This window comes from Capricornis sumatraensis, chromosome 13 (assembly GCF_032405125.1).
Source record: "Capricornis sumatraensis isolate serow.1 chromosome 13, serow.2, whole genome shotgun sequence".
In the NCBI taxonomy this organism is placed as follows: Eukaryota; Metazoa; Chordata; class Mammalia; order Artiodactyla; family Bovidae; genus Capricornis; species Capricornis sumatraensis.
The window spans coordinates 21,190,020-21,210,102 of record NC_091081.1 but is presented as its reverse complement, the minus strand read 5'-3'; the positions used below and the strand labels follow the sequence as shown (position 1 = coordinate 21,210,102).

The window sequence follows — 20,083 nt, the reverse complement described above, 5'->3', positions numbered from 1 at the left end:
CCCTGGAGAAGGTAATGGCTACCCACTCCAGTATTCTTGCCTGGAGAATCCCATGGAAAGAGGAGCCTGGCAGGCTACAGTCCATAGGGTGTCAAGAGTCAGACACAACTGAAGCAACTTAGCATGCATGCACGCACATGTATTTGATAGAAATAAAAAACAGAATTTTTAAAACTATAGATTTAAATTTTAGTTACTTGTTTTGTCTCAGGTGTTTCTCATCTGAGACCTAAAGCAAATTCCATAGGAGCTGAGACACTGCCCTCCCCGCCGAGCCTGATTCAACATGCAGGCCACAGGATTTCCAGTGATGACCTGTGCAGGGTGTGGCTCTCGGCCCGGGGGAGATGCAGAGGATGGACTGGGGCTGCATGTTGTAAGAGGAGCCCCAGAGCAGACAGGACCGATTAGCATGATGGTAGGAAAAGAGAAAGTAAGGAACTGGATGGGGGGCATGAAGGAGGATGCATGACATCAAGAGATCTGTTTTTGAGATGCCTGTGAAAATCCATATGGAAAATGTCAGCTGGGAGGGCATATAACCTAGCACTTGGTAAAGACATGAGGGCTGGAAATTTCAATTTGTGACATAAAGGCAGGTAAATTAAGTACAGAGAAACTCCACACTCTCTGTTCTTGAGAGAACACGATTCTGGCAGCGTGCTGGTGGTGGGGAACCTATTTTTCCATTAGATACTAAAAACAGGCTCAATCAGCCAGAAAAGGCCAGACATTAGCCCAGGGTTCTAGTTTGAGTAATCCAACATGAAGGAAATACAAGAATTTTTCTGATGGAAGTCTTCTAAATTTCTACCATCAGGCAAAACTGCAGTCTATTGAATTTAAAAGAAGATTAAGAAGGAACTTAAAGGTCATCTGCGTTACCAAACCAGTAGCGTGGAGCCCATTTCCTACCGGCGTCATCCGGGCTTTACGCAAATAGGTAAGAAGGTCTCCTCCTTCCATCAGTTCTAGGATAATGTACTGGGGTTCGTTCAGCAGACAAACTCCAAGCTGCTTCAGAATGTTGGGATGATTAAACTTGCTAAAAGGTGGAAACAGACAGGCAGGTTGACATGTCAGCGACAGAAGTCTTGTGAAGGCCTTTGTGAAACAGCAAATCTTTATCTCTGGTTTCCTTTCAACCCCTAATCTTTTTTCTCCCTCTAATAAATGAAAGCCTCCTTTTCATGCCTGCCTTACAGAGGTAATATTGCAGCCCCTAGTGGCCAAGGCATGTGGATAGAATAGGGGTAGTTTCAGAAGTGGCATTTATATCAAGTATTTTATGTTTGGGGGAAAAAGAAGTAACTTTAACATACCTTTCTTCAGAAGACATTTTAAAAAACACTACATTTTTGGTCATGACAAATATGAAATAATTCTCTCCCGTTTAGAGAAACAATTCAGACACACAGTTTTGGCTACAACTGTTTTCTCAAAAGGTCAAAGCAAATAGGCCTCAGTCTAATGGTCAGAACCCGCAACCTGGGACCTTGTTGACCACCGCCTCAGGGCTATTAAAATGTACCTGAGTCGTTTTCATCACTATCAACTAACTCAAACTTGAAGACAAGTTTATCAAGACCAACGATAGTTTCATTGATGTCACTGTGCTTAAGAGAACTCTCCCTTACTTGGTCTACTTGACTTATGATTATACATCTAGAAGAACATAAGGATATTTAAAGCTTATCAGCCTCAGAAATCCCTTGCAAAACATGCTTCTTATTGGAGGTAAAAGAAAAGACCTATTGTCCAAGGACTGCCTGTGCCCAGACTCAGAGAATCTATCATAAAAACCTATTCTACAGAATACTTGTCACTCCAGACATACTTCCGTTTAAATTTCAGCCATGCTTATTTTGAACATAATCTGTGATGTCAGCTGATTTTGAAAGCTAAAAATCCACTAACCATATGTAAAATCTTCCTACCCATACCAAGGGAAAATTATTTCAGAACTGCCTAATACCTCATCAGATGTGCCTCCTTCAGGAATTCAATCTTCTCCCGGTCTGTGGAGCCTTTCTTCAAAGTCTACACAACATAAAACAAGCCAAGAATCAGTATAGCAGACATTTCTGTGAGCTAACTAGGTTAATGTAGACAAGCTTTGTTTTGTAATAGCCACCTTTATCCTCAACTATGTTCTCCAATTCCCCAGCCTTTCTTGCAAGCAAGGGTGCTCATATGACTCAGTCCTGATCAATGAAATGTAAGGGGTAAATTGTTGAGGAGGTGTGTGGAAATTTTTTACTTTCCTGAACATATACATCTAACACTATCCTTCCCCCTTTCCGTATCCTGAATGAAGATGTGATGCTTGATTCTTTGACAGCCATCTTGGAACCGTGAGGCACCACACACATTCAAAGTCGAGAGAATTTCAGATATACAAGCTCTGGCTTGACACAGTACTATACCAAAGCCAGAAGTCATCTTGTTATGTAAGAAAAAGAAACACTTACTTAAACCACTTGAGATTAAAGTATGTTAAATGCTATCAACTGGAAATGGAGAGAATTTTGCAACTTCTCTGACAATTTCTCAAAGCAATAAATTGTTAACAAACAATAATCAGTATATTACTCAATTACATAAAAGATACATCATCTGTTGATCATAAGAAAGTTTTACAAAAATACAAGAGTATATTCAGTGCTTCCTTTTAACTTCCTTTTGAATACACTATGATGAATAATTTTGTGGTACAGGGGTCAGCAAACTACAACCTGTGGACCAATTCTAGCCTATCATCTATTTTTGTACAGTTATAATCTGAAAATAGGTGTTACATTTTTATTTTTCCAGTTTTATTGAGGTATAATTAACTTGTTACATTTTGAAATGGTTGAAAAAAGTTATAAAAAAATAAGAGGACTGCATAACACATGAAAATTATGTGAAATGAAAATTTCCATTTTTATAAATAAAGTTTTATTGGGACACAACCACACTCATTCATTCACATACTGACTGTGGCTGATCTCACACTGCAGTGACAGAGCTGCATAGCTAGAACGGACACCATCTGGCTAGCAAGTCTAAAATATTTACTCTCTGCTCTAGCACCAAGCACCGCAGTGCACTTAGAGTATATTTGAAGGGAAAAACTCTCTGCTGGTCTTAGCGAATTAGTAACCTCAGAGGTAACTGTTAATAACAGAACTCATGCAGGAAATGGAAAAAGTACTGTGATTTCCGTAGCCATGGACAGGCTTCTGCCTTCTCCTAGTCATCTTTTCAGTCAAGATCACTCCCTTTTTCTCATTGTTATACTTAAATAAGTCCCTGTCAATAATGCAGACATAACAAGCCGGGGAGTTAAAAGAGCCGCATTACCTTCACAGCTACTTCGGTTTCTCCACTTCCAGCTCCTAAGATGTCTATCGCTGTCCCTTCATACACTTCTCCAAAGGCCCCGCTTCCCAGCAAGAGACGCAGAGTCAGCTTTTCCCGAGGGAAGGCAGGAAGACTTTCAATCTCCTCTTGGGTCGGAAGAGTACTGGAAAATAACGTTATTGTCGGTCTCCCAAAATGCATATGGTTTATAAGTGGATGTGGGTGTTAGTGTTTGAGAATAAAAAAGGAGGAGAAAGGAAAGAGAAATCTCATGGCTTGGAAACACTGTAGTGCCTTCAGTGTGACATGGTGTTGTGTCTGCATTCCTATTCCAGTCCTATTCCACCTTCTAGAATATTCATTGTGTCTTCTGAAACCCAGACAGAGTAGGTTACTTCACTTCTACGCAGCTTCCTTTTGATAACATGCCTGTGAGTGCATTGCCTCAAAATTTTTCACTGTAGTTTGTTTTGTTAAAATTATCAGTTCGTATTCTCTTCAGGTCACCTATTTGTATAAAAAGCTATTGCAAATTAGTAATAAACAGCTGAGCTTATGAGCTCAAAGTTTTACTTTACTTCATACACCTAATCTCTCATGTAATACAAAATTTACTATGACCTCAACATCATATCTTGTCCACCAGATTAACTTTTAGAAAGTCAAGTTTCTCATTTGGAATATTATGAGGAGGATAAAATTCATCAACATTAAAAATGCTTTGAGCTTTTAAAAGAGAATCTTGGAAATCAGATACGCTGCATATCTTCTCAGGGAAAAGACATCTCTGAAAAGCATATTTAGGTCACCTCTGTGTCTATTCCAAGTCCTGTGTTCTTATGTCTTTAAATAAATTTGTAGAAACAAGACGTATGACTATATATAATCCTTTTTGCATGGAGCATAATATAGTGTCTATCTTTTAAATGAGACATTTAAATATTGTCTTAAATTATGATGACAATGGAAGTTAAAACCGCATATATTTTAGAGAAGTTTTATAGACAATCCCCATACAATTTCTGAAAACAGAAAAAAATTGACTTATAGCACACACAAGAGAATCCTTCTCTTCTTGGTGAATCAACCATATTACCATCTACTCCCTTCCATGTAGTATTTATCTTTTTGTTTTACTTATTTTTAAAGTATGTGCTAAAACACTAGAAAACATTTGATTTTTGTTCATGTTTCTTAGGACAGGATAACAACATAATTTGCCATCCATCCCAGGTCACATTTGAGAATGAAAGGGGATGTTATTTTTTAATATGCCAGAAAAGTGAGCATAAACCAGGACAGTCCTGGACAACGTGGCACTCATGGACACTCTTTTTAGAGTTGCCCACAATAGGATCACAGAGTCCAACACGACTGAAGCGACTTAGCACGCACACGCTTTTCATCTAGGTGTCCCGTAATGCCAGCCCAGGTTACATACTGTATCGCATAGCAGGCGTTTGCCAGCCCTACTCCAGTGGCCAGACTTCGAAGTTCAGCCAATTCTTTGTCTTCGTTTATGAGACCCATCAGCCCTTCCTTGGGAGTGCTTTGATTCTTTAATCTATGCCAGACTATCAAGAAAAAACAAAGCATAATTTACCAAATAAAATATTGCTTTCTTTTTCTTTAGAAAATGCTGCTAACAATACATTTTTAAAGTTTATACTGAACAACACTATTGATAGAATAACAGAATTTAATTTAAAAAAATAGGTCCATAATAGAAAAACTAACTAAATCCAGGTAAAAAGTCATATGAAAATGTATAATTTATACCCCATCACATTTTATCTCACTTCTCAGTGTAAATCTTAATATATTTTCAATTGCTGTTATAAACACGTGGAAGTATCTTACTATCAGAATTTATTTCACAAAATCACTATAGTCTAGAATCAAAATAAACCAAAACAAATTTGCATTATAGTTGTTAGTGAACAAATTCATTTTTGAATCCAGATACATCCAGGTTAGTCTCCTCAGCAGACCTAAAGGATGCTTTCTATATAACAGCATGCTTTATTTTAAAATGCAGAATACAGAGTGTATATTCATTCTTTTTCATAATACACATACTCACATATACAGAAAGATTATTAGAATGAAATCTACCAAGTGTTAGCAGTGGTCCTCCTTAGTTGTGGAATCATGGGTGATTTGCATTGTTTTTTCATACAATGGGCAAATATTATTTTTATAACCATAAAACATGTTATATTTTTTAAAGATTAAAATACATTTATGTCATTAACATTGCCCATCTATACTAGAATATTGACACAAAAGTTGAAAACAGTAAGGATGCTTTGCAAGACGATGATTAAAATTTGAACTTTATTCCGCAGTAGCTTCTGCACCCAACAGGTGAGAGTTTTACGCAAGCGAAATTCCATCTGAGGGCCCGCACAGGAAAAGATCTTAAGTACCTATGCTAATGCAATTTTTCTAAACCTGAAATGCTCTTACCACCCGTCCTTCATTTTTAAAGACCCAGCTCAAGACTCCATATCCTCAGGGATGCTATCCAAGACCTCTGCTACCTCTGTTGATATCTCATCTCTGAACTTATAAGACCAATTGTGGCGATCAGTCAGCATAGCTGTGACACTGTCTTCTACACTCCATTTACTAATTCCTTTCATTGCTGTTTAACACAGCTCTCATTATTTTACTTTTTGCACAGGATATGTCTTGAAAGTGAAAGTCACTCAGTCGTGTACAACTCGTTATGACCCCATGGACTATACAGTCCACAGAATTCTCTAGGCCAGAATACTGGAGTGGGTAGCCTTTCCCTTCTCCAGGGGATCTTCCCAACCAGGGATCAAACCCAGGTCTCCCACATTGCAGGTGGATTCTTTACCAGCTGAGCCACAAGGGAAAGCAATATGTCTTACCTCCCCCATTAAACGACAAGCTCCTGAGGTCAGCAATTATATTTTTAAATTTATTTTTAATTGGAGGATACTTGCTTTATAACGTTGTGTTGGTTTCTGTCATTCAACAACATGAACCAGCCATAAATACACATATATCCCCTCCCTCTTGAACTCTCCTCCCACTCCCCATCACACTCCCCTAGGTCGTCGCAGAGCACCATTACAGTTTATTTCCCTCTGCTCCCAGTGTAAGGCTCAAGTTGCACAGTAGATATAACCACTCACCAAAGAGTAGGCTGTCGATGCTTATTTTAAAATCTTTGTTTCAATTTTGTATTTATAAGTATGACTGATGAGAGCCCTCAGCACAATTCAAATTTTTAGACAATTGGTGTTTTCATTATTTGAATAACTCAATCTTTCCTCATGCACTCACACAACCCTACCAGTAAAACCACATGCACTACTACTAAAAGCAAAAGAACCAAATCGGCTTAGCTCTACTCAAAAACGCATGAGTTCCATGTAGAACAAAGACTTTTAAGTCCTGAGAAAGTCAGATATCCATGAAGGGTCTTGAAAGCACAACAGGTTGTCTGAAATTATCTCATGTTCATCCACTAGAGTCATGAGTTTAGACAATGGTGATGTACAAGTAGGCAGGCAAAGGTCAGATGAAGGAGCCTTCACGTAACACTCCTTCCCAGTAGGAAAGCAGACAAATAGTCAAGCCTATATGCCAACTGCCAAATATACTACAGTCATATGCGTAACTCTGGAGGGGCTGGCTTAGTGGCACAAACATCAGCTGTGCAGTACTTAGACTCCCTGGAACCACAGGTTAAAATCCTGGCAGGGTCAGTTGAAATGTTTAGCTTTCCAAGTTAGCTGAAGAAATCATATATTCCATATATTGTCTGGTGTGGAATGTTTGAAAAGAAACCTCAATTCAAGTTTCAACATGCTAATAGCTATGCCTCTAATCAGTTTGTGGAAAGAATACAGATTTAGGACATGGAGTGAAATATTGCCTTTCTTTATCCAGAGAGTTCAACTTTATGTTTGTAACTTTTCCTTAAACTTTCCCCTATTTATTAAAAAAAAAGAAACCTCAATTTCCTGACTATATGCTTGAATGTTGGTTTCTAGTAAATATCATGTCTTTTTTGTAATGCTTCCGCATGTCAGAGGCTCATATGTTAATGACAGAGTGACTGTGTATCTTATAATCCAAATCAGGACATTTTAGGAGACTGAAAGAAAGTAATAGTAATGACTATAATGGAATGATGGGGATAAAGCAGGATGTATGATCCACTATGATAAGCTGAGAGTGAAAGTCTCTCGGTCATGTCCAACTCTTTATGACCCCGTGGACTATATAGTCCATGGAATACTCCAGACCAGAATCCTGGATAGCATTTTCCTTCTACAGGGGATCTTCCCAACCCAGGGATCAAACCCAGGTGTCCTGCATTGCAGGCGGATTCTTTACCAACTGAGCTCCCAGGGAAGCCCTGATGTATGATAAACTGATAGGTCTAATGTTTAATCACCTTTTGGGGGCTTGTCCCTGTATTTTCTCATTATTAAATGTTTAAAGAAAGACTTCTAAGACTAACACATTAGTATAAAATTAGTGATGAGAAACAGCTAGCTTTCTATCAATGTAGCCAAACTACTCTACTTTCCTGGTTATTTACAAATGAGCAGAGATTTGAAACAAATAGACCAGACATACAAAAGTGAGAGTGAATGCTACAAGCCAGAAATGGATCTTCTGCAAGAGGCCCTGTTCTTTTTAAACTAGGCTGTCTGCCTGGAGACCCAGACTATCCTGAACAAGGGTTTCACTGGTCTCCCTTTAATCCTACACTTTTTTTACACCCAGAGTTATTTTTCTTTTACTTTTTTCAAACTATAAGTTACAAACACTTGTCATATAGCCAATCTGTAATACTGTTTTTAAAAAGGCTAGAAGCCTTTTTTAAAGGCTTTTAGTAACTAGAAGTTGGTGCCTTAGCAAGTGGTTTTACCTAAAGAATACTGTGAAGTATAAATATGGATATATTTTTCATAAAATGGTTACCCCAGATTAGAAAAAAAATTCACAGGGTTTAGTGGTTATTGAAGCATAGCCAAAGGCAACATTGTGAATTTCATGAATCTATTTCATGTAGAAAATTAATCAGATATAAATTAAACTCAGATAAATCAATTAATATGATCAAGTAAGCAGTTTATTACCTATTGATGTATTTTTAAATCTATTATACTCACCAAAGATTAATGGGATTGAAATAACCAGAAATATTCCAATTATAATAGTAAGTATAAAGCTTGTTTCTGGTATCCAAAAACCATCTAATAAAATAAATGAGAAAAAGAACATAATTCAAAGAGTAAAACTCGACTGTCTCAGTATTATGCCTGAATATGCCAAAGTTAGCCCCTACTGAATTTTTGGAAGCCAATAGTTAAACCATCAGTAGCTTGAAATCATCCATAGAGAGAGTATATTTACACTGTGAGTAATCGAAGTCAAGGGTTTTTTTTTTTCTCTTTTTTCATTTCCAATGATCTGGTTTCCAATATATCATTGGGGTATACCCACCCTATCTTCTACTTTAAAATGGTTGATAAAACATGAATAATCTTTTTAATGAATTTGGGACAAAGAAGTCTCAACTTTCATTTATCATAATGTTGGGAGCATTATTTCCTCTGTAACGTCTTCATATACATTTAATTCCATGAGTATTGAACTGAGGAATATAAACATGAAAACATGATCTGTGTGTGTGCTTGCTAAGTCACTTTTGTCTCATGTCTGACTTTGTGGGACCCTATGTACTGCAGACTGCCAGGCTCCTCTGTCCATGGTATTCTTGAGGCAAGAATACTGGAGTGGGTTGACGTGCCCTCCTCCAAGGCATCTTCCTGAGCCAGGGATCAAACCCTCATCTCTTACATCTCCTGCACTGGCAGGCGGGTTCTTTGGCATTATCGCCACCTGGTGAAAACATGGTACCTGCTCGTACCTGCTCTTAGTTTCACTGAGAAGAGACTTGGGGACCAGAGCTTGGTAGACTATGGCATGTGGGCCACATCTGGCCACAGTAACCTGATTGTGTACTACTCGTGAACCAAGAATAATTTTTACATTTTAAAAATATTATCAGAAAAAAAAAGAAGATGCTACAGAGACCGAATGCAGCCTGAAAAGCCTAAAATATTTACTATTCGGTTCTTTCAGAAAAGGTTTGTGGAGCTCTTCTCTAGGTAACTAATGCAAATAAGAATGACTTCAGTTTTGCATAGAGTAGTGTGCTGTGTGTCTCTAAGGCGTGTCAGTTAAGCATCACAATGGGTACTGATGGATGAGAAGAATTTCAGTTGACAAAGTGAGAGAAAGAAAATCCCAGTTAGGGGCAAGTGGTAGGTGGTGCAAGCCTGCATCTGAGGCTGAGGGAACATGGCGTCATGGAAGTTTGTTTGTTTGTTTACCAGTCTGGTATGGCTATAGCCGTAAGGATAAATATTGGGAAAGAGGAACCACAACTGGAGGGCAAGTCATGGAAGGCCTTACAGCCACAGAAAAGTTTGTACTTGATTCTGAAAGCAGTGAATGGAGAGCCACTTCAAGATTTTCAGAGCGGTGCAGTGATCCAGCTTATACTTCAGCTGGATTAGCTGTCAGCAGTGGGGTTAAGCCAAGAGCATGGGCAAGAAGTGGTAGCTTAAGTTAGGAAAGCCACAGTAGAAACAGGAAGAAGGGAACTTAGTAGATAGAAATCGAGATGATAAAGTCAACAGAACTTGGTGACTGAATAGAGGGAAAAATCAAACATGGTACTGAGATTTCTAGCCTATGTGATCAGAAAGACAATGTATTATAAACAAAAATAGGCTACCCAGTGGAAGATGTAGATATTGGGGAAGAGACAAAGTTGAGTTTCAAGTGTGTTGTGCAGCAGATGAGAGAACCAGGAACAGAAAAATAAGGCTGGATAAAAACCAGACTGCAAACAACCTTGGAACTCCACCTAGGAGCATGGATTTAATGCGGTAGGCAGTAAAGATCAGCTGACGGTTACTGAGGAGAAAAAGGACATGTTGATATTGATGTTTCAGGAAGCTCTCATCACATAAAATGAATAGTTCAATAGTTTCTATGGTAGTTTGGTGAAGTTATGTAGTCACTCAATTACTGCTAATGCTGAGAATACATTTATCTTTATCTCTGAATCCTTGTGTAATAAGTTAGTATGTAGACAGACATGGTTAACATACCTCCAACTAATATAATACCCTCACTGATTCCACTATATTCACCAAACCCCAGATTATTTACAGCTACTACTCTGAACTGAAATGTTCCCTTCAGGTTTTTGGACTTCCATGTGCAAATGCTATTGCATGAGCCATTAAATGCCATTTTCCATGTTAAATTCTGGTTCCGTGAATCATTTGAAGTGCTCTTTCTGCAAAAAAAAAAAAAAAAAAGGCAGAATCATAAATATAGGAAATATACAAGACAATATCTGTGTCATTTCTAGATGCTCATTTATCATTCTAATGACAGAACTCCAGAGCGTCTCCTGTTGCACACTTTGCCCTTGATCTCATTCCTCTCACATGGTTTGGCTACAGAACATAGCAGAGTCTTTTAAAGTCATCCCAGCAATGCCTGGAGCCAACCAACTCAGCCCATCTGGAAAATGACGAAGAATCAATGGCTGAGAGACAGCTGAAGAGCCTCTTCTTACTATTGGAGTGTGCAAACTTTCTTCAGAACTCCAAACACATAAGACAATGATTTCATACTTTTTAACTGGGAATTTTTAAATTTTTCTTAATTTTCAGTCTCTTATGCTATCTGTCATTTACTGATACCATATCTGGATAAAACACAGAACATAAAATTGAAAAAGAAAATTAAAATAGTTCGGCTACCAAAATTATCATTGTATCTGAGAATTCCGAGCCTCGTTGCTTCCAATCAGCCTACACGCTACCTCAGTATCAGTCCTCACTACCCTTCCTAATGAAACATCAGAAGAGAACAAGAGCTGGGTTCAAAAGACATGCTAAAATGACTTTTAACAGAATCATAGACTGAAGGTAAGCTCAAGGCCTTACCTTATGTCTTTTCTGACAATGACCTTTTCAAGTCTGAAAAGGTCTGAAACTTTCCAGACCACAGCAGTTTTAGGGCATGGTACCAACCCACAGTCAGCTTGAAGATAAATAATGGAAGCCAGTTCTGCTCCCACTAACTGAACGACTGTCCTGAAAGAGCACCAAGGACAGCGAGGACTGAGCCTCCAGGGGACAGAGGATGAGCTGGGACATCAGGAGGACCAAGACAGCAGCGATGGTTACAACTGTGACCAGCAGCTAAGTGTCCTTGGGACCATCCTAAGTAAAGCTGTGGGACGGTGTCTCTCCTGCATCGTGTGAAGCCTCATGTTGGGAACCAGCAATTTCAATTTTCAACCCAAAGAGCTCTGATCCAAAAGAAAGAGACCTTTAAACATGTATAAAGTGGTAAAACAATTATCCTTCAGTTAAAAATAAATAAATCTTAAAATGTATAAAGTGGCTCTTCACAGACCCTGGCCACTAAGGAAGAGAAGGAAGGCTTTTTATGTTGGTTGTGCACCTGCTATTTACAACTGGGGCTTTTCATATGCTGTATCATTTCACTGAACCTTCACAACAACCTGAAGAGGTAGATATCATCATCTCATTTTACAGATGAGAAAGCTTAAGTTCAAAAAAGAAACAGAGCAAGGATTTTAAATAGTCTATGGACTGGGTTGGCTAATCCCCCTCAAAATTCATGCCACCCAAACCTTCTGAATGTGACCTTGCTTGGAAACAGAGTCTTTTCAGATGTAATTAAGCCAGGATGAGATGGTCCTAGTTTAGGGTGGGCCCTAAACCCAATGACAGTGCTGTCTTAAGAAGAGACACACACTAGAACATCACGGGACGAGAGAGCCAGAGACTGGAGAGATGCGTGTGCAAACGAAGGAGAGCCAAGGACTGTGGCCCATCACCAAAAGCTGAGAAGAGGCAAGGAAGGATGCGTCCCTGGATCCGTCCTGCCAAGACCTTGACTTCAGACTTCCAGTCTCCAGGACTGTGGGAGAATATATATCTGTTGTTTTAAGCCACCCGGTTGGTGGCACTTTGTTCTGGCTGCCCTGGGAAACTGCCTTGGGAAACTCATGCAATTTACTCAGCTCCCAAGTGCACGCACTTGGCACTAAGATCACCAGCACACCATGAGCAAATACACACAAATGTCTCGACCGAAGAAGTTACTCTGAGATACTGTGAGGTCCTCTGAGATGGATGACACTTTATATTATTCTACAGTCCCTCTCCTGAGAGTGGAGACTTGGGGGCAAAGAAATGCAGAGTATTTATGGAGCTAGGCACTAAACATGTTACTGAGGGCAATACACTACAGCGCTCCTAGCAAGGCTATAAGACTATGGTGCAGCCTGGTTGGTGAACATAACTGCAGTCATAGACCACCAAGACAGTTCTACAGGTCAGAATGCTCTTCACTCTGCATTAAAAAAAAAAAGTACCAGAAATTTCAAGAAGTTTTCAGTTAGAAATAAGTGAACATAATTCTCTAGTGTGAGCAGGAAATTTTTTTAAGGTTATGGGAATGCCAGAGCAAGATGAAGCAAAAATAGATCTAAAGCTCAAGTTGCCAGGACTATAATTATGGAAGTGACTTTTGTCCTTGGAGCTTCTTAAAAGATGGCTTCATAGTCCCGTGAGGGGAGTGTCTGTGGAATTTGGAATTCTCCCCTCAAGCTGGCACGAAATCAGCTCATCTGAGCCAGTTATGATTCACAGAGCTCCCCATACTGGCCAGATCTGAGGTTGCGTATGTTCATCAGGTTTTCATCAAAGGCACAATTTTAGTCCCTGGGAACACACTACAAACTGTAACCTTGAAAATGGAGAGAGACTCCTGGGTTGCCTATACATAACAGACCATTTCAGATCTTGACTTGACTTTACCTTCTGAAATATACCAGCTCATTGTCAGTTCTCACTAGATCTTATTCATCTTTCTAAAACAAATCAGTCTCAGAAATTTACATACATACCATCATCTAACATCAAACATCAATTTAGCTTCTTAAACAGAATCGATATCAAGTAAATATTAGGTGCATGCTCAAAAGACTGAGTTGTTTCCACTGACAAGTTGTTGCAGATTTCTGAGAAGAATGACTATCTGCCTTGTAACTGAATGCCAAGGCTGACCACTAGGAATTGTGCAAAGAATGTAATAAGGCATGTAAGTCCCTTAAACTAAAGTCCCTTATGTTTACTTATAAATACACATTCATAAATACTGTTAATTTTGATCCAAGAATACCTTACAATCAACTGCTTAGGTCTTTGTAATTTACAAAGCTCTTTTGTAAACAGACATACCTGATTTCAAGGATATAGTACATAAGTCTGCTTCCATTATCATCAGCTTTTTCCCACTGTATTGAATTTTTACTCCCTTCTAATAATTTTGGAATCCCTGGTTTACTTGGGACTCCAGCTTTGGAAACAAAAGAAAATTTGATTGATATGTTACAAGTATAAAATATTCTGCATACCATCTTTCTATAGACAACATTTACTAAGAGAAAAGTCAAATACATTAAAGAAATGTTCAGAAATGCGTTCATATGAGTGCATATGTTTAAGCGAGTACCTGCAGTTTTTATTAGTGATGGATTAGATAGATTTATGATAGGAGTAACAATAGACCTTAGCCTGACACAAAATAAGTGATGCAAGTAAAAAAGATGATTGTAAGATTTGGAGCGTTTTTCACTGATTCTTACAGGGATCAACTTGGAGTTACAGTATAGCTGTTAAAACACTGGTTAATTTTATATACTTGTAAGATTTTTTATTTTTAACATCTGGTTGTAGTAGTCTATACTTTAATATTTGAACACCCATTGACACTGTTTTCATTTACTTCTTACTACAAAATATCATAGCTAGACAGAAAATCAGAATAATGAAAGGTGAAATAAGTTTTCCCAGTCTAGGATCCTGCAAAACCAGAGGAGTATTATCTCATTACTGCCTGTAAGAAACCCCTACCTCTTTTCAACTTCTTCAGTCAGGCTCTAAAGATAGTAATTTAAGAAAAATCTCAACCTCTAGGATTAGTGAAGTAAGCGATGAGAAAAGAATTGAGAAATGTCCAGAGTTTCCTAAGTGTTGAATATGTTAGTCCTCACCTTTAGTCTTAAAACTTCCCGGAAGCGAGGTGCTGTTTGCTCCTGTCCTGTACACCACCACTGCTCGGACATTATAGGAAGCATAAGGCTGGAGGTCTGTGACGTTGCAGACATAAGCAGGACCTCGGCTGCACGAAGCTTTAACACGGTAAAACTCATTGTGCTTCCACTAGGAAAAGACGTCTCAATTAACATTTTTGTTTCTTTAAGAAAAACTTCTTAAACATAGAAATTCAAAAGCCTGTAGCAAGCATTAAAGCTTAAAGTTTATACTAAAATAAGAGCTTCTTTATGAGTGCCGGGTCCCAGATAGTATCCCCTTCCACCAGCAGCAATTTTATTCTTTATGACAAGCTGTAAGTTACTTGAATGATGGTCCCGAGGATAAGTCCAAGGTGAGACATGCACCTCTGACTATTTATCATCGGGAGGATTGTTTGGCTTCTTGGTATCCCTAATCATAGGCCTCTTTATCAAATCAGGATGGCTGAGGATGCAAATTCATAGCTGAAGGGAAATGATGGATTAAAACTGTGATACTTTCAATTCCACACATTTGCTGATTTCAAAGTAGTAATATTTTCATGATATTTCACATACTGAAGAAGTCCACAATGACTTATAAATGAAAACATTTAGTTTTTCCTCCCCTAACCCTCTTCAGGCATCTAAGCAACATTCCTTATTTTTCTACATAGGAAGCCTAGTTCCCTAAAAGAGGGAAATCTTTGCCTATTGTCACTCAATCACTAAGTAGCAAGGTTAGAAGTTACATATAGGAAATGTTACTTTCATTTCACTGGGTCTATAATTAGAGCTATATTGAAATTCTTTCTCTGAAACACTGCTTTTAAAGAATCTGTGTATTTTTAGATATCTGTGTATTTTAAATAAGATACAAGATCCTTAATATCTTATATGAAAATGATGACTTTTTTCAACATACAAATAGGAGAAGACAGAGGATACGGCATTCTGTCAAGGGTTCTTCGTGTATTTTCCCCAGTACAGTTTCCTAAGAAGATCAGTTTCCATAAATAAACCTTACTTTACATCTCCTTTTTCATTTAGCATTCACAAGGTCACGCCATTTCATTGGATGGGCACCTTATATTAGTTTTCTATTCAGTTAGAAATAATTCGCTATAGCACCTTCAGGAAGTAGATCACGTTATTACAGAAAGAGGAACAGAAGGAATGGAAAGAAAGACCAGAAATGCTGATGTCAGAGACATTGCCTGCTAAACTCATAAATGTCTCAGTCCCACTGATTCATATAGCCTAATGAAATAGATGCAGATATGCAGAATAATATTTATTCTGAACCTTCTGAGGGGGGTGAGGGGGAAGGAGGAAGGGAGACGTTGAGTCCTGGCTGAAAAATTTTAGCCCTTTTTGGTCCTGCCTCCTTAATGCCTTCTTCAGTGAGTAGTCTAGATGGCCCAACGTCCCACACCGCTCAAAAATCATAAGTACTCCTTGGAATGTCAGGGAGATATTTGGCCAAGGGTTTTGCTGGAAAACTGTAGAGTATTGACCTCACCGCAGCAATGAATGTTCTGGGTGGACCGCTAACTTGTAGAGATGCCATGGGCTACCCCAGTAAATCACAAGGGAGTTGGGATCTTCATTCATCAGAGGCCAACAAGTGCAGGGGGGAAGGCTATCAGAGAGGATCTCCAAATTATTGAGCAAGGGTGTGGGGGAAATGGTGCAGACTATGATGTCTCAGAGACAGAAATTTCAGAAATGTCCATTTCTGGTAGGGATTCCCCTGGACAGCTGAGAAAAAGACAATTTTAATGAATTTCATGAAAAAAATTTACCAAAGCAAAATTATTTATTTCTCCTCAATCTTAAATTGAATGTGTTCTTTTTCTATGCATTATTATAATACAGAATTTATGAAATCTAAAGACCAAGATAAAAATTTAGCCCTTGTGCTCTGAGACTCTCATTTTTCCATGTAAGGAAAAGATGAAGACTGGAAGTTTAGTTTTTCTCCTTTTTCAGAAAGGAGAAGGGCGGAGGAGGAAAGGAACAAAAAAAATTAATTAAAATATGCATATTCACCTTTGTCACACACCCCTCAGAGTTTCGGTGTGGAGTTACAAGATTATTCCTAACTTCCTATTGTGATGAGGTAGGTTCAACTTGCTCAAAAGAAATAGACCTTTCCAACTAGATGTCATCACCAACCCTCTCAGAACACAGCCTTCTACATTGTACCTTCTGCATTAGTACTTGTAGGTGATCATGCATGTAGAAATTACCATGTTACATTTTCAGCTTCATGATTTCTCAAGTGGTCTATCTAAAAACCTGTTCTGAGCAAGGGTAGAGGAGGTCTTGAAACAAAAGCATCATATGAAACTCATGAGGACAGAACGAGGTGGCCCCTGTCTGCTGCCCCTCTCCTAAACTTTAAGAAGTGGGGTGGGTGACGGTGACTCATGTTCCTTCTGCAGATGGACTAAGGAAAGCCTCTGTAGCGATGAGTCAGCGATGAGGCAGAGTCCTCCCCTGCCCAGCCGTGATTCTGACTCATTGGGCCACCTGCCTGAGTCTCTAGCCTCTCATGAGTAACACAAGAGGCTGGAATCACCTCTAAGATCCTTCCTCAGTTCACACCTTTGATATGGGCGATGAATTTTATATCCCTCCCCTTGACTTCAAGCTGAACGCATTCAGTTCTCTTCAGTTCAGTTGCGCAGTCGTGTCTAACTCTGTGACCCCATGAATCACAGCACGCCAGGCCTCCCTGTCCATCACCAACTCCCGGAGTTCACTCAAACTCATGTCCATCGAGTCAGTGATGCCATCCAGCCATCTCATCCTCTGTTGTCCCCTTCTCCTCCTGCCCCCAATCCCTCCCAGCATCAGGGTCTTTTCCAATGAATCAACTCTTCGCATAAGGTGGCCAAAGTATTGGAGTTTCAGCTTTAGCATCAGTCCTTCCAAAGAACACCCAGGACTGATCTCCTTTAGAATGGACTGGTTGGATCTCCTTGCAGTCCAAGGGACTCTCAAGAGTCTTCTCCAACACCACAGTTCAAAAGCATCAATTCTTCAGCACTCAGCAACCACTGGAAAAACCATAGCCTTGACTAGACGGACCTTTGTTAGCAAAGTAATGTCTCTTACTTAAATAGATGTCCCCCAAAAAGATGATCCTTCAATTTCTCCAATTTAAAACTGAATTTTTATGAAATTACTACTTTCTAAATAGGTAACAAATCATCATAAACATGCTCAATGGAAAAAATCCAATTAAACTATGGTCTTTGATCTTACCAACTCAATACTTAGAGCAACTTATCACTGCTGTTGCTTATTTTTCATAGTTTTTATCTAAAAGTACAAGATTCTGAAAAATATTTTATATAGTAAAATTTTAAAACCTCTGAGAAGCAACTTCATTTTTAAAGAAAAGTGAGGTCATGACCATACAGATTTGTTTTTACAAAACACTCCTAACCAGTCTTTACAAATATGGACACACAAATATATAGTAGTGAAAAATGAAATGTCACAATTATAAAAACTTAATAATCTATTAAGTGTATCAGTATAAAAATCAATACAGATTTTCCTTAGAAGTGAACTAATTAGATTAACTGATGCTTAAATTCAGTGGATATCTTTACATTGGTTAATGCATGAAGATTTTTGAATGAGGAACTATTTAAAGTTTACAAGCCAAGGTCCAACTACTTTAGAATAAACTAGTTTATCATTTACTTCTTTCCTGTTGCTATACAGTCCTTAAATGTTTGAAAGAACATTTATACACAGGTGTTAGGTTTATGTTTGTTCATTTTTTTTCCATAAGTGAAAGTGAAAGTGAAGTCGCTCAGTCGTGTCCGACTCTTTGCGACCCGTGGACTGTAGCCCACCAGGCCCCTCTGTCCATGGGATTCTCCAGGCAGGAATACTGGAGTGGGTTGCCATTTCCTTTTCCAGGGGATCTTCCCGACCCCGGGATCGAACTCAGGTCTCTCGCATTGCAGGCAGACGCTTTAACCTCTGAGCCACATAAAACAAACTGCTATGGAGTTCAAACCAGAGAACCATGCTGATAACATCTAAAGTAAGTAAAACATTATGAAACCAGTAAACTGTAATTTATACCCTTTTATGTGGAGCCTTTTAAGAGCAAATTAATCTCTCTGGGAATTTTTTCCATCAGAAATCAGTCTAGATAGCTTACCACATCTATCCGGAAAATCTGAATCAATGAATGTCGTCAAATATTTCACTCATTTAATACAAGTGAATGCCCTCAAGATATGTTTTGGAAAAAGTCTTTTGACTTATTCTATAGCATAAAACAAAGATTTGCATTAAAAGTGTACACTGAAATGTACCTTTTGGAGTTCAAACCAAAATCTGATGAGGTGAACATTTGATGGAGCATTCCAATGTAACTGCAAACTAGTGTTCTCTGGAAGAAAGGCATAAGGTTTCTCTGGCGAGTCAAATGTTTCCACAGTGACAGGGTGACTCTCCGCACACCACATTTCCTCGGCATGGCAGGCCAGAACCTTTTAGTAAAAAAGGACAATTGCTTAACCCTCCTTGAATCTTGGCTCTCGAGACTAGTAATTAAAGTACCCAATCCACTGGCCGTACCTTTAACACATAGAGTTTTCCACCAGACAGTCTAGTAACGAGGAGAGAGAGACTTCCATCTGGATATTCACTTTGCCTTAGTGGAATCTCTGGAATGGGAGCCAGATGCGAGATTGCCACCTGATAGCGGACAGACTCTCTCGGTCCATTTGGCTTGTGAGATTCCCTCCAGGATATAACGAGGCTGGTGTCTGACTGCACGGTTGTGTTAATGAGCCAAACTGCCTCTGGTACTGAAATAAATAGCAGCGCACAATAAGGGATGTTGCAACATCACTGAAAGACGGAAAGAAGTCATAGGGTCTTGGTTGAAGAATAAGCATATCATGTGAGCAGAATGAATGACAGATGTTCCAAGGGAAAGCCAGCCTCTTATATAACGGTAGGTTACCAGCCTGCCTGAAAGGCTCCCGCTTATTTTTGACTAATGACTAAATCATTCTCTGACTCCAGCCTGAGGATCTGGCGAATTCTGGTGAGTTTTGTGAAAGCCATCGGAGACAGGTGCAAGAAATGGCATTTCCTCATAATAATCGTCACCTCTTACAACACATTTTCAGGCTCTAATTCCATATTCTTTAAGGCAATGAGGTTACATAACTTTGCATCTCAGCAGCCCTCAGTAAAATTCACGTAGACCTGTGGCTGATTCATGTTGAGGTTTGACAGAAAACAACAAAATTCTGTAAAGCAACTAAATTAAAACTTCAATGAAAAAATAAACAAAATTTTAAAAATTCACATAGAGAAAAAGTTTGACTTTCCTGGGTCTTACCACGTGTACAGAGATCTATAAATATACAGGAAGAGAGTGACACTGTGTGGTGAGACCAAAGAATGTGTTTCCAGTAACACAGAATTGGTTGTGATGTTTTGCTATACAGTTGCTTTTCATTTTGACGGAATATTATCCATCATCTTCTGGTGTTAGAGTAA

The 20,083-nt window shown here is 38.8% G+C and overlaps 1 protein-coding gene across 2 annotated transcripts in view; it reads right to left on the bottom strand.

Annotated features, from left to right (window-relative positions):
• The window catches only part of ROS1 (ROS proto-oncogene 1, receptor tyrosine kinase), a 131,144-nt gene that overhangs the window by 21,529 nt on the left and 89,532 nt on the right, over positions 1–20,083 (bottom strand). For both annotated transcript variants that reach the window (XM_068985230.1, XM_068985232.1), the window contains exons 30-39: positions 19,148–19,380; positions 18,883–19,059; positions 14,516–14,684; positions 13,701–13,818; positions 10,521–10,711; positions 8,508–8,591; positions 4,787–4,919; positions 3,346–3,508; positions 1,976–2,040; positions 916–1,045 (exon numbers count right to left, since the gene is read on the bottom strand). In XM_068985230.1, coding sequence (XP_068841331.1) covers positions 916–1,045; positions 1,976–2,040; positions 3,346–3,508; positions 4,787–4,919; positions 8,508–8,591; positions 10,521–10,711; positions 13,701–13,818; positions 14,516–14,684; positions 18,883–19,059; positions 19,148–19,380 — 1,463 coding nt within the window. The remainder of the gene's footprint in view (positions 1–915; positions 1,046–1,975; positions 2,041–3,345; positions 3,509–4,786; positions 4,920–8,507; positions 8,592–10,520; positions 10,712–13,700; positions 13,819–14,515; positions 14,685–18,882; positions 19,060–19,147; positions 19,381–20,083) is intronic.